Source organism: Ipomoea triloba, chromosome 4 (genome assembly GCF_003576645.1).
Source record: "Ipomoea triloba cultivar NCNSP0323 chromosome 4, ASM357664v1".
In the NCBI taxonomy this organism is placed as follows: Eukaryota; Viridiplantae; Streptophyta; class Magnoliopsida; order Solanales; family Convolvulaceae; genus Ipomoea; species Ipomoea triloba.
In genome coordinates, this window is record NC_044919.1 from 1,106,566 (window position 1) to 1,119,890 (window position 13,325).

General features: G+C 37.9%; 2 protein-coding genes across 2 annotated transcripts; one reads left to right on the forward strand and one right to left on the reverse strand.

Annotated features, from left to right (window-relative positions):
• The first annotated feature begins 234 nt into the window (after positions 1–234).
• Positions 235–8,268, forward strand: LOC116016960 (kinesin-like protein KIN-UB). The gene is made up of 19 exons (XM_031257441.1): positions 235–644; positions 1,777–1,877; positions 1,998–2,120; positions 2,594–2,779; positions 2,891–3,112; positions 3,223–3,379; positions 3,672–3,821; positions 3,935–4,023; positions 4,203–4,406; positions 4,939–5,049; positions 5,380–5,514; positions 5,611–5,736; positions 5,914–6,049; positions 6,143–6,235; positions 6,408–6,533; positions 6,632–6,757; positions 7,230–7,373; positions 7,548–7,676; positions 7,794–8,268. Exons 1-19 carry the CDS (start codon positions 515–517, stop codon positions 7,952–7,954), a joined length of 2,649 nt encoding a protein of 882 aa, XP_031113301.1. The 5' UTR covers positions 235–514; the 3' UTR covers positions 7,955–8,268.
• A 2,602-nt stretch (positions 8,269–10,870) lies between these two features.
• Positions 10,871–12,769, reverse strand: LOC116017161 (AT-hook motif nuclear-localized protein 22-like). The gene has a single exon (XM_031257691.1). It carries the CDS (start codon positions 12,310–12,312, stop codon positions 11,371–11,373), a length of 942 nt encoding a protein of 313 aa, XP_031113551.1. The 5' UTR covers positions 12,313–12,769; the 3' UTR covers positions 10,871–11,370.
• Positions 12,770–13,325: the final 556 nt, after the last annotated feature.

Here is a 13,325-nt window from a genome sequence, read left to right on the forward strand (position 1 = left end):
TTACCCTACCTATCACGGAAAGTGCATTGGGCCACAGTGGGCCCTACTGGGCCCACATTCTGGAGATTCTGATCACGACTGCACGCCTAAGCCAATTCTCGCTACTTTTAAGGACGTTAACTGTGAAGCATTCCCACGTCAAGGGTAAATCAGTCATTTCACTATCAACAACCGGTCGGCCCGACAATTGAACTCCACCACGAGGCCGGTCGCGGTCACGGCGGCACAACCAATCACCAATGAAATGAATTCGCCCCAAGTGGGCATTTTGGTACTTTCACCTGTGCACCCCCGACCGCCCCTGTCTGCACTCTGGACACCCACACTCTCTCTCTCTTTCTCTCAAGTTTCATCGCCATCCCGTCTTGCCCCCAGTTTTTTTGAACTTGAATTGAATCATCTCTCTCTCTCTCCATCTCCAAATCGATACGCGCATATACTGTGTTGCTTGCGTGGATGCACATAATCGTCTGTTTCGATTGTGTTTAGAGAGAGAGAGAGAGGTGTGAGAGTGATGGCTTCAGGTGGTGGTTACAGGAACGGGAATCACAAGGCGCAGAATCTAAGGGTTTCGTCTTCCTTCAAATCTAAGCTTCCGCCGTCGACATCTAACATCCGCCGTAGCAGCAGTGCCGGTGACGCCGGTATGTCTTCACTCCTTCGCCATTTCGGTAGTAGAGTTGTCTGCTTCATCAATGTGCTTGAAATTGAGTACTGGATTGACTATTGAGGTTGATTTTTTTTACTGCGAATTAGAAAATTAATGGATTGCTTTATTCGTCAGTTACCTAGTAAGTTATTTGATTTTGTTAGTGCAGCAATGTGGCGAAAGGAGTGATTTTTTAGTTGCTAAACTAGTTTAAAATGTGGCTCTGTGGATCTCCTTTTAGTTGGAGAATTTTGCCCCATTAGATTTGTACGTGTAATAGACTCTATGCCAAATGAAGGAATGAATGTTTTCCACGTCTATGTTAATCTAAATTTCTGAAATTTCTAGTTTGGTGAAAAATTTCCATTCTAGGCTTTGTTTATGTGTAGCATTTTATTTGCAAGGACCAGAGCTATTCCTTTCTTGGATTAAACTTTATGCACTAATCCTGTTTACCAAACCATAATGTAGGGCATAATAGCATTGCAATATAGGGAAGTTGAATAACTTCACTCTGAGGTCCAAATATAGGGCATAAAAGCATTGCAATATAGGGAATTTGAATAACTTCAGTCTGAGGTCCATACTTGTGCTTGGCATTAATCACTGATAATATTCACCTGGAAATATTAAATAGTAGTAAATGATCCTCTGCCTTTCTTATTTTTGTACTCGTACAATTTTCATGCATAATGTGAATATGTGATAGTCATTTTGCCCTTCTGTTTTGTAATAAAAAAACACTTTTTAAAAGTATCTTAATCACTATGATTAAGGAATCAAATGTACTTGTGCTTTGACTCCTGAATTTTCAGATATCAGTGTAACTTATGTATTTAATTTTTACATTTTTAAAGCTTGTCAAGTAGTTAGTTTTGTTTTGGTTTTCTTGGTTATTGTTATTATTTTAATTTTTTTTTATTCATTTTATCAAGTCTGAATTTTTTATGTTTTGACTAGTTGGAAACATAATGTGAAAGGTCTTAAAGCAATGATGGCTATGTTTAGATCAGTGATTTGGTTGTTCTTATAGTTGAAGGGATATGAGATGTTTTCTTTCTTTCTTTTGTGCTTTCCCTTTATAATGATATTCATAAAAAAGATGTCTTTTTGAATATTCTTGGTAGTTTCTGGAAGAGTTCGAGTTGCTGTACGATTGCGACCTCGAAATGCTGAGGAATTGGCAGCAGATGCAGATTTTGCTGATTGTGTAGAGCTGCAGCCGGAGGTCTTTAACTTATTTGTTTGATGTTAGCTGAACTGAAAATTTTAAAAATATTCACTTTTGCAGTAGGACTTTGATAAAATGGCTTGATCATGATGTGCATTCATTGTTTTGTTTGAGCAGCTTAAAAGGTTGAAACTTCGAAAAAATAACTGGGATACAGATACATATGAGTTTGATGAGGTATTCACTGAATTTGCATCACAAAAGCGCGTGTACGAGGTTGTTGCAAAACCTGTTGTGGAGGTGCGTTGTGTTCTTTGTCCAGTCAATTAGCTGCTTTAAACCCATCCAACATGCAGGTTTGAATATGAAAATCATATTTAGAAAATCTCCCAACTGACCCAAAAAAAAAGGAAGGAAGAAGAATCCATAGCTGAGAATTTTTTGCTATTGATCTTAATATTCTATATCCCGTATTATTTTTGGGTTCTGTATTTTTTTAATATCTCTTTTGTTGGGATTAATGTTTATTTATGCTGAATTTTCCCTGGGTACAAAAGGTTCACAGTTATTGATTCTTGTGATAGATGTTTATATTGCTTTGCGGCTGTCTTTGAAGCTATGATTATTTTCTATTGCTATGGGGATAAATGTTTGTACTTTGTGCTGAAAGTTTCAAGAAGTCAGTGAATGCTTTGTTGTTATAGGTTGAAATTTGTTTTTATGTGGCAGTCCTAAATGTTTTTTTTCCCTGTTATCATCCACCCTTTTCATAGAGTGTCTTGGACGGTTACAACGGGACAGTCATGGCTTATGGACAGACTGGTACTGGGAAAACCTATACTCTTGGACAATTGGGAGATGATGATCCATCAACTCGTGGTATTATGGTTCGCTCAATGGAAGACATACTTGCAAATATATCTCTGGGGACTGACTCTGTGTCGGTCTCATACCTGCAGGTGTAGGCATTTACTTTTTAAATCCTTAATAAGACTGTTGTAGTTTTAACACTTTCATTAGGAATCATACGGTTATTCTGAAGTATACTGAATGATACTTGATATTTGCAGCTTTATATGGAAACAATCCAGGACCTCCTTAATACAGCAAACGATAACATTTCTATAGTTGAAGACCAAAAAACTGGTGATGTTTCCCTACCAGGCGCAACTGTTGTTGAGGTCCGAGATCAGCAAAGTTTTCTGGAGCTGCTAAAGTTAGGGGAAGCTCATAGATATGCTGCTAACACAAAGCTGAATACTGAATCTTCTCGAAGTCATGCTATTCTCATGGTAAAGGAGTTTTTATTCTATTGCATTAAGTGTTTTTAATATTTCTGTGAATTTACTCACAATGATTGCCAATGACTGACTAGTGATGTACCCTACATGAATTGGTGTAGGTGAATATTAAAAGGTCTGTTTCTGGAAGAGAAGCTGATGCATCTGGTGAATTTGATGATACTTCTCCCTTGGCTACTAATTTTAAGCCACCCATTCTTAGAAAAGGAAAACTCCTTCTTGTGGATCTTGCGGGTTCGGAACGTGTACTTAAATCAGGTACACTTAACTTTCTAGATTTAATTACGAAAATGAGTATTCTAAGTCTGGTACCTGGTTTTGACCTCATAGTTTCTTTTCATAGATTTACACTTGATGGATGATTACTTAGCTATCGTTTTAATCAGATTTCTGAATTTTAATTATATTCATATTTCAGACACCCCATAACTAGAAGACCTTTGTATGGCTATTATCTTATACTAAATTACTAATGTACTGATGTTTGTATACATGGTCAAAAAGTGTAGTTTTTTCTGCCAGGGTAAAATTTTCTTTTTATGTACTGCAGGAAGTGAAGGGCATATGCTAGAAGAAGCCAAGTCTATCAATCTTTCATTAAGTGCATTGGGGAAGTGCATAAATGCTTTGGCAGAAAATAGTGCTCATGTACCAGTTCGTGATTCAAAACTTACACGGTTACTTAAAGATTCCTTTGGAGGTATTCTTGCATTTGTGTTACAGGGATATAAAGACTTTCTGCTGTGTATGTTGGCAGTGGCACCAGCTTGCCTTAGAAATTTCTTTAATCTTGTATTCATTGCATTGTGCCAGGCACATCGAGAACTTCATTAGTTGTGACAATTGGACCATCACCACGTCATCGAGCAGAGACGGCAAGCACCATTTTGTTTGGACAAAGGGTGGGTTATCAGTTCTGAACTGTAATGGGAGTGTTCATTAGAAACAAAATATTTCTGGTCAACTTTGTGCATGTCTTATAGCCAGTTATGTCGGTCAACTTTCGTTGCGGCATATAAATATTTCCACTTTCAATTCAGTGGTGATAATTGATGAAAATTTTGCTTTCAATTTCTTACAGGCTATGAAGGTGGAGAACATGTTGAAAATTAAGGAGGAATTTGATTATAGAAGTATGTGCAAAAGGCTTGAGGTACAAGTTGACAAACTTATTGCTGAAAATGAAAGACAGCAAAAGGCTTTTGAGGATGAGGTTAACAAAATCAAGTTAGAAGCACAACAGCGTGTCTTTGAGGCTGAACAGAACTTTGCCGAAGAATTGAAGGTTGCTTCAGTATTTGCCTCTCCACTGCCATTGCTCATTTAAGAGTAACTTTTCTTTGGGGAAATTTGAAATCTTTGACACCTTTGCAAAACATGATAATGAATCACATTGCCTTTAGGAATAAAAAATTATTTAAGAATTCAATTCACTTAAACATGCAATGCAAATTAACAAATTCCATATAAACCATGAATTTATATGTTACCCGTGTGATGCACAAAAGAAATTATGTTATCATGAATTTAAATAAAAAATTAGATAAAATGAAAACATATTAAAATGTACAATATAATCATATAGTTGGACTTTTCATATATTTGGTCAGGTATGCATTTTCATAGCATACAAAATTAAAATTAAAATTTTGTGTGGTAAATATAGTCCAAAATTTTGTACATATTTAGATAAATTTATCAATTAAATTTACATAATAAGTAGATTTAGATCCTAATTAGACGCATTTACTTATATGATGGTATAATATATTGTATGTGTACTTAATATTTATTAATATGTACTTTTCAACTTGCAGGACGAGAAAATTAAGTGCCAGATGGAATATATGGATTCGATTAAGAAACTGGAAGAAAAGATGCTTTATCAGCAGAAGCATCCTACCAATGGTGTCACTGACATTGGAGAGGTAGTTGGTTTTTGTTCATCCCTAAACTATTCTTCTCCTCTTCGCTGTCCTGTTTCCTGAAAAAAAAAAAAAAAGAAAAAAAGAAATGTAGAATGCAAATGGAGAGTGAGACAGCGATATGAAAAATACATTTTAGCATGTTCAAATGGCAAGCTGTCATAAGTTTTTTTGACTCAGTTTTCAAAAATCTCTTATAAAGCAAGAAAAAGTGCAAGAGGATTCAAAATTTGATAGTACAGATTTTGTGTCTATGCATTGATTTACCTATCTTCTTTCAGCCATATTCTTCTTGAATTATTTTTCGATGTTTTGAATTGCTTTTTTGTGTAGAGCCACAGGGGCTTTGCTACTGAGGAAGTATCTGAGCTGAAGAAGTTGCTGCAGAATGAAATTCAAATAAGAAAGGCAGCTGAAGAGGAAATCAGTAATCTCAAAGATCAGATTATAAAACTATCAAAGCAAGAAGTATGTTCTGAGTGAGGGATTTAATTTTACAAAGGACTGCATATTAATGCTGTTCACTTGCATGTGGGATTATCTGATGAATGATTAATTATGTAGTTACCAGGTGGAAGCTCTGATACTATATATCTCCAAAAGCTGCTGGAAGAAGAGACTCGTGAAAAGAAGAGGCTGGAAGAAGAAGTCATCATCTTAAAAAGTCAATTGACTTTTGAAGATGGTCAGGTATAAGCTTTTACTAGTTGGTTCTCTGGTTCTTAATTTGATACCATTACAGTCTGACTTAATCCTAAAGGACAAATGGGCTGTACTGTCACTTCAGAAATTTTGAAGGTGCTGTGTTAGTGTGTTCTTATTTTTGTTGATTTCACTTATTGGCTAACATTGTAATCGTGTTCATAGACTAGAAGCTATGCGGATAGAGGTAGAAATGGTAATTCACTTTCTGGTCTGGAATCTCTGTCTTCACTTACACATCCGCATTATAAGAATGGCAGTAATGGGGATAGAGCGGCAATCACCAATCTCCATGAACAAGGTTCTACTATTTCATTGTATATGACTTAGATTTATATTTTAACTGTACTGCCTATAAATCCTTTGCACTTATTCTTATTAAATCGAACAACAGTTGGGCTACATAAGATTATGTCATTGCTGGAGTCTGAAGATGCTAGTGTGCAGATTCATGCAGTGAAAGTGGTTGCTAACTTAGCAGCTGAAGGTGATCTTTCTTTGCACTCCCCCTCCCCCTCCTCTTACATGAATAAAAAGAATGCTCTTTGGTTTTGTTATTGCTAATCTATTGATCTAGCCTACCACTAAGCAAACCCCATAACCAACTGCTCATTTCTGATTGCAATACCCTGCCCTGATTTTTTTTTTTGCATGCTTAGAAGCAAATCAGGAGAAAATTGTTGAAGCTGGTGGTCTTACTTCGTTATTGATGCTCCTTAGAAACTCTGAAGATGAAACTATACGCAGAATAGCTGCTGGTGCAATTGCAAATCTTGCAATGAATGGTGAGACATTTTTTGGCTGGTCTTCGGTTGGTTTTTCGAACTTGTTTGTTTAGCTTTGTGCCCATCTTCTGATAGATATTTTGTTCTTTTATGTGCAGAATCAAACCAGGAGCTTATTATGGCTCATAGTGGTATTAGTCTATTGGCAATGACAGCAGCTGAAGCTGAGGATCCTCAGACTCTTCGCATGGTTGCTGGAGCAATTGCAAATCTATGTGGCAATGGTATGCTAATTTGCTTTTACAGTTTTGCGTCTTCATCATTTTCTCTAAATGGTGTTGGTTAGTGTCTATCAATGTCGGGTGCTTAATTAATCTAGAAGCATGAGCATAGGGAGGATGTAAAATGATCAACATTTATACACAGTATTCAAGAAAATTGTGGGAAATAGTTTTTAGGTGAATATAAAATGGTATTTACCTTCAGTTCGAGTTGGATATAATGACATCAAATTAGATGGTTTTCCATTCATATTCCACTGGTTCATTTGAATGATATGCCTCTTGACTCCATGTAAGCTAAGCTGAGGCCTCTTTGCTGCTTCCTGCCGTTGTAGTTAATTTGTTTGAAACACTGTAAAGCCAGGTCTATTGATGAATATCTGTCCAATCTTAAAAGTTCTTTTGTTATCTGCAGTTCTTGTTCTTAAATCCCTTTTAATGTAAACCATAATCCTTGTATCTATTGGCTCCTCAGATAAACTGCAGACAAGGCTAAGGTCTGAAGGTGGTATCAGGGCTTTGTTAGGAATGGTGAGGTGTCGACATCCAGATGTTCTTTCTCAAGTCGCACGTGGAATTGCCAATTTTGCCAAGTGTGAGTCCAGAGCTTCGGCCCAAGGTGAGTAAAAGTAGTGAATTTCTGAATTGAGAGCCTGTGAATATTCTCTGGTCATATTTCTTCAGGTACAGCATAATAACTGCTAAGACAATACAGTGACTAAAATGGATATTAAACAGTATAGTTTGTTCATAAGATTCTATTATAATGCTGACTGTGCCAATGCCCTGGTAGGCATAAAACTTGGACGATCCCTTCTAATAGAAGATGGAGCACTACCGTGGATCGTACAAAATGCCAATAACGAAGCCTCACTTATTAGGCGACATGTGGAGCTTGCACTTTGCCACCTCGCACAACACGGTAAGGGCTTCATAAAATTGGGAACACTGAAATATATCCCAAACATATCAGACCATTCCTTCTTTGCAGAAATTTGTATGTTTTCCTTGATTTTAAGCGGTCTTTCCATTTCCCCAGAAGTAAACGCAAAAGACATGATTAGCGGGGGAGCCCTTTGGGAGCTATACCGTATCTCACGCGACTGCACTCGTGAGGACATAAAGGCTCTTGCACGGCAGACATTGGCCTCAAGTCCAACCTTCCTATCTGAAATGCGGCGCTTGCATATAGATGTCTAGATATAATATAGATATAGAGTGATGGTGGTTACGCAGGTGTTACCATTCATCTCAAAGCCAACAACACTACATAAGCTTTTTCGAAGCCAAGCCCGGAGTTTGGTTGAAGAACGAACGAGGAGGCACGTCAAGTTTATGATTGGCACTGGTGAGATTTGATTAGATAGGTGTGTTTTGGCTTTATAACTCGGCATATTTGCTTGTTTATTTATATTCATTCAATCTTTGTTGCTGCCAGTTATCATATTTTGACAGCCTATTGTAATTTATGAATTGATGCAATGAAATGAAAGCTACAACAATCATTCCAAGCATTCTCTTTTTCTCGTCAATCAGGTCATTATTAACGTTTGAACGTCTGATATTATTATCTTTATACAGCTCTTATTTTTAACCCTTCTAATGGCTTTATTTGTCAAACTCAACACAAATTATTAGGTTATTGCTGAAAGGTGATAGGTAAGAGACAGAATGACATAATGATAAGATTGTAATCATATTAAATACCGAATAACTTATTTAAAGTTCACATATCTTAACCGTTTAAATTGAGTAGGCTAATAATTTGGAACTAGTTACCAAAATCAATAACCTAATCAACTCGGTTGAGTATTTCAAATTATTTGTCTTTATTTGTTTTATGGCAATGTGGTGGCATTTTGCAACGTAAATGTAATCGACTTTGATTTGGCTAGTTGTTTGGTTAATCAAATTATTTCTTTATTTGTTTTATGGCAATGTGGTGGCATTTTGCAACGTAAATGTAATCGACTTTGATTTGGCTAGTTGTTTGTCTAATTAACCGTTCATGTTCCAACCGGTCAGCTCACAACTATTTACGTCCCAACCAGTCAACTCACAACTATTCACATCCCATCCAGTCGCTCCAAGCCTACGTTGTTGGACTGTTCTACTTGACCAACTAAGCGCTCTTATGAACTTAGTCTAATACTTATTTGAGTAGAGTGTGCATTAAATAAACTGTACTCCCATATTATAACTTGCAAACTAACAACACTAAGATATACAAACATCTTATGCCACAAGCTTGATGCTCATAAACCACAAAAAAGTGTAAACTCAGTTCATATATAATAGTTCACAAATTAACTGCACTAGAAAGATTCTGTATAACAAATTCAATCCAAAAAATATTATTAAAAATTAAACATGTAACCTTTAAATACAAGAATGATAGATGACTTGCTTGGTGAGTTTTGGGGGTGGATTAATATTCATGAATTTCCGGGATGGAGTGGAGAATTGACCGACAAATGGTCAGTTAATTACCATATGAGTCAGTGGTAGTCCGACACGCACGAGCGACAGGAGTTGTGGCCTGCTTGTTGCGTTGTTGGGTTTAATTTGTATGCAAGTGAAGTGTGTGTAAAGTTGCCTCGAAAAGGAACTACTTCACACTACACCACGTGTACTCCACACCTCACCATAATACCTCCTTCATCTCTCTCCCTCCCCTTTCAATTCCGTACCCACTCCTATCTTGAGCACAACTTAACTGATCGATTAATCAATTTTAAAAAATATTTATCGACGACAACTGTTGGATGTAAGATACAATATGATTCTTTTAAAGAAATCGGAAACCTAGAGCCTTCCTAGTAGTATGATTTTACATCTTATGTGTAAGTTGCGTTTTTGTTAGCTATTACATAGAAACGTAGTTTACTATACTCAGTGCATATTATCGAATTAATAGTAACTACAAGTTTTTCAACTTGTTTCACCAAAGAACATAATACATGTAGCCTGCATGTGATTGTTGAGATACCTTTCATGATTTATCTCTTCTGATCTATAAATTCCTCTATAGTGTATATGTTAAGGGTTTGTTTGGTTTTCTTCGCCCTAGCTAGCGCGTCTGATTGAGCCTTTTGGATACACTAATGGATATCTAACGTTAATCTCTTAACTTCTATCAACCAGGAGCGGTGACAACCTCGACCAAAATTAATGTGCAATAATTTTTTAAAACTTTATTTTAGTTTAACTCTATGTATGCCAACTTTGCATCATTAAAAATCCTAAAAATAGCAAAAAAATGACATGGCACCATGACTTCCCTTCCAAGAACCAGATGCATTTCAACCCAAATTAAGGCATTTACTAAACCCCATACCTCTCTGCATTCATCTTTCCATCACCCCCATATCTCGCATTACATGTCTCCCTGCACCCTCCATCTAACCCTTTAGCTTCCATCACTCTCATATTTTTACTAGCAAATTTCATGTCATCATGTCATATATACTATATATATATATATATATATATAGTCCAACATCCATACAATACTATTTTTAGCAACTTATCTTCAAATTTTCTTTCATTTTATGGCACATATATACATCATTATGATATCCAAGAAAACCCCATCCTTATCTACAAATGTTACTATATATTACATATACTAAGTTTAGTTTATATATTATTTGGGGCAAACGGTAAACCACAAACCCAGCTAAATCATTCAGACAATTGGCTTAACAACTACAATGTTTCAAATTTAACTCTCTTCAAGAAAGCTGTTCATAATTATGGGATTTTCTGAAAATCAAAATTTGGATATATAAACCTAGAGTACTAGATAGGTAGCTAGACATACATGGAGTGCATCATTATTGTGTGCTCTTTCTTAAAAAGGATGTGTTCTAAGGTTTATGTAATCATTTGGTTGTAGAACAAAAGACTGCACAAACATTCACACCACACAATAATTAATTAATAGAAAGGAAACACATTTCATGAAACCCTCTAAATTAAAATGCAAACTCCATCTATATACTGTCATGAAGTTTTAAAACATGAAGTTTATACATTGAAAACGAAAACCCTCGTTTTCTGACCATTTTTAAGTGGTCGAAAATTCGAGTAATTCTTGATAACTAACCGGAGATGTAGAGAGCAGTGATTACTAATATAATTAACAAACATAGATTGACAGTTTGACACAGCACAAACTCTAGGAATATAATCTACCAAGATTGATTAATGCAAAGAAAAGTTGAGCTCAGATCAAACCCAGGATTAATAATAAGCTAATTAACAAACTCAAGAAAATGGGGGATGGGAAAAGGAAATAAATGACATAAATTACTCCATATGTCTGTAAAAACTGTCCATTTTCTGGGTGACCAGAGGAACCCGCAACCAGTATTAGAGTAAATTTTGCCTTCGGACTCTAATGAGCATCACATGAAGATGGAAACTCGCAACCAGTATCTAGAATAAATCCTGTCTTCTGACTCTAACCAGCATCACAAGAAGATGAAAACTCACAACCAGTATCTGGGGTAAATCCTGGCCTTTTGACTCTAACCAGCATAGCAAGAAGATTGATAGACGAGTCTGGATTGTTTATAACTGACTAATTCAAACTGTCTGATTTTTTCTTGATGTTAATAAGGTGGCCGAGGAGTACCCCAGAAAGCTTCTGCCGGCAACTGACATGAATTTATGAGGTTGGGAGGCAAACCTTGGAGACCCGTGGCGTCGGAGGAGACCATGATCTGCGGTGGCGATTGTTGTTGGCTGCTAACAATTCCGGCGGTTCCTAACGGTTCGGTTCCTTGGGGTTGGACCGGAGATTCATCGTCTTCTATGGGGAGCCTCTCGTACGCGGCATTTCCGAAAGATGCGGCCATGATCATGACGGGACCGGAGGCCATTAAGGGCCCCACAACGCTGCCGCCGACCACTTGGCCTTGCCCTCCGGCGAGGTAAATGGTTAGGCCGGAGGCGGCAGGGGGAGCCGGCGGGGGCAAGTAGGAGCCGGAGAGGGAAAGAATTTCGAATCTTCCGTGGAGAGTGACGACGGCGCCGGGAGACGCCGGTTGCCGGAGAGTGACGTTGGCGACGGTGCCGCTGCCGCTGAGAATGCAGACGCCGCGCTGGCGGCGGGTGGCGAAGCTGGAAATGCTGTCCTGAATATCGCAGCCGTTGGATATTTCCATTACGTGGGATCGGAGGGCGTTGGCGCTGTCACGTGTGATGATGATCGGCGGCTTCGGCTTGTTCTTCGAGCCGGCTGGCCTCCCTCTCGGCTTCCTCCCCGTTTGATCCCCCCCGGAATCTCCGGTACCAGAAGATAACCCCAAACCTTGTTTTCCATCCCCCGTCGGACTATTATTATTATTATTATTAGTCGTTGACGTCACCGTAACATCATCACGATCTCCACCGCCTTTTAACGCCGTCTGCTCCTCGCCGTCAGATTTCGGCATCTGCGCCGGCGCCGGCGCCGGCGGTTGGTGATGGAGGAACTGATTCAACTGAAAATCTCTGCTGCTGTAAAACGGTGGCGGCAAAGGGCGGCCATGATGGGCAGTAAGCGGATCCATATATAAATTAAACTGAGCTCCGAAGTCGCCGGAAAATCAAGAATTGGGGTTTTTAGCTTATGGGTGGGTTTTTTTGTTGGGGAATATAATGAAACGCTAATTCTAACCTTAACCAGAAAGGATGATCAGCTGAAAAGGGTGAATTATTGTTGGTGAGGGTTAGGGTTAGGCTAAGTTAAACACAGATGGTATCATCTTTCGCTCATGAATTCACTCACTCAGAGATGGAGAGATAGATACACACATGCATACATTCATTCATTCATGTTCTGCAGGTTCTTGATGAGAGAGAGAAGGAGAGAGAGAGAGAGAGAGGGGAGAAAGATGGATGTATGGATGATGGGATGGTGTTAAGGATTTGAGTCTTTTTGGTTTGGTAAGACAGCGTGCGCATGGGCGGTCGAAACATGGGTCCCCACACCCTTCTTTCTCTCTCCTTTGTCTCTCCCTCCCAAAAACCCTGCCTGCACCCTCCCCATAATTTCTGTGTTTTACACTTAACTTCTATGAAATCAATGCACCCTAATCAGCTTGGTTGGCGTGAGTGGTCATATACTCCTTAAGAGGGGTCGGAAGCTTGAACTTCCTCTCGTATAAGCCAGCCTGGTGTGGACGAAGATTATTTTGAGTATGGTACGGGACAATTAAGACTTGAGGGTCCAACTTAGGACGTACACCTTGTGGTCTGACCATAGAAGTCACTAATTTTAATTTTTATAGGTATCTTCTTAGTTGAGCTCGTAAGACCTAGTCTTCTTAATATTATTTACTTCTCTTATATAATTTGCAGACTATTACATAATATAATAATGTAATTTGTTTAATATATACTTTCGAATAATAACTACAGTTTCTTTGGTGAGCCAAAAGAAAATAAATATTCATTGTTCTTCTCCTCCATCAAATCTCTTTGTATTACTGTCTTTTGTGTTCAGTGAAAATTTTAATCTACACAAGATAATGAGTATTACACTATTACTATTACAGCCTTGTGTGTTTTAGTAAAAAATTTA

What these genes read in the sequence shown, in the direction of transcription:
- LOC116017161 (XM_031257691.1), bottom strand. Translation starts at nt 12,312, where the DNA reads ATGGATCCGCTTACTGCCCATCATGGCCGCCCTTTGCCGCCACCGTTT.
- LOC116016960 (XM_031257441.1), top strand. Translation starts at nt 515, where the DNA reads ATGGCTTCAGGTGGTGGTTACAGGAACGGGAATCACAAGGCGCAGAAT. An exon ending in GTGTAGAGCTGCAGCCGGAG is followed by an intron (nt 1,878 to 1,997) that starts GTCTTTAACTTA and finishes TTGTTTGAGCAG; the next exon opens with CTTAAAAGGTTGAAACTTCG. An exon ending in TGCAAATCTTGCAATGAATG is followed by an intron (nt 6,534 to 6,631) that starts GTGAGACATTTT and finishes TTTTATGTGCAG; the next exon opens with AATCAAACCAGGAGCTTATT.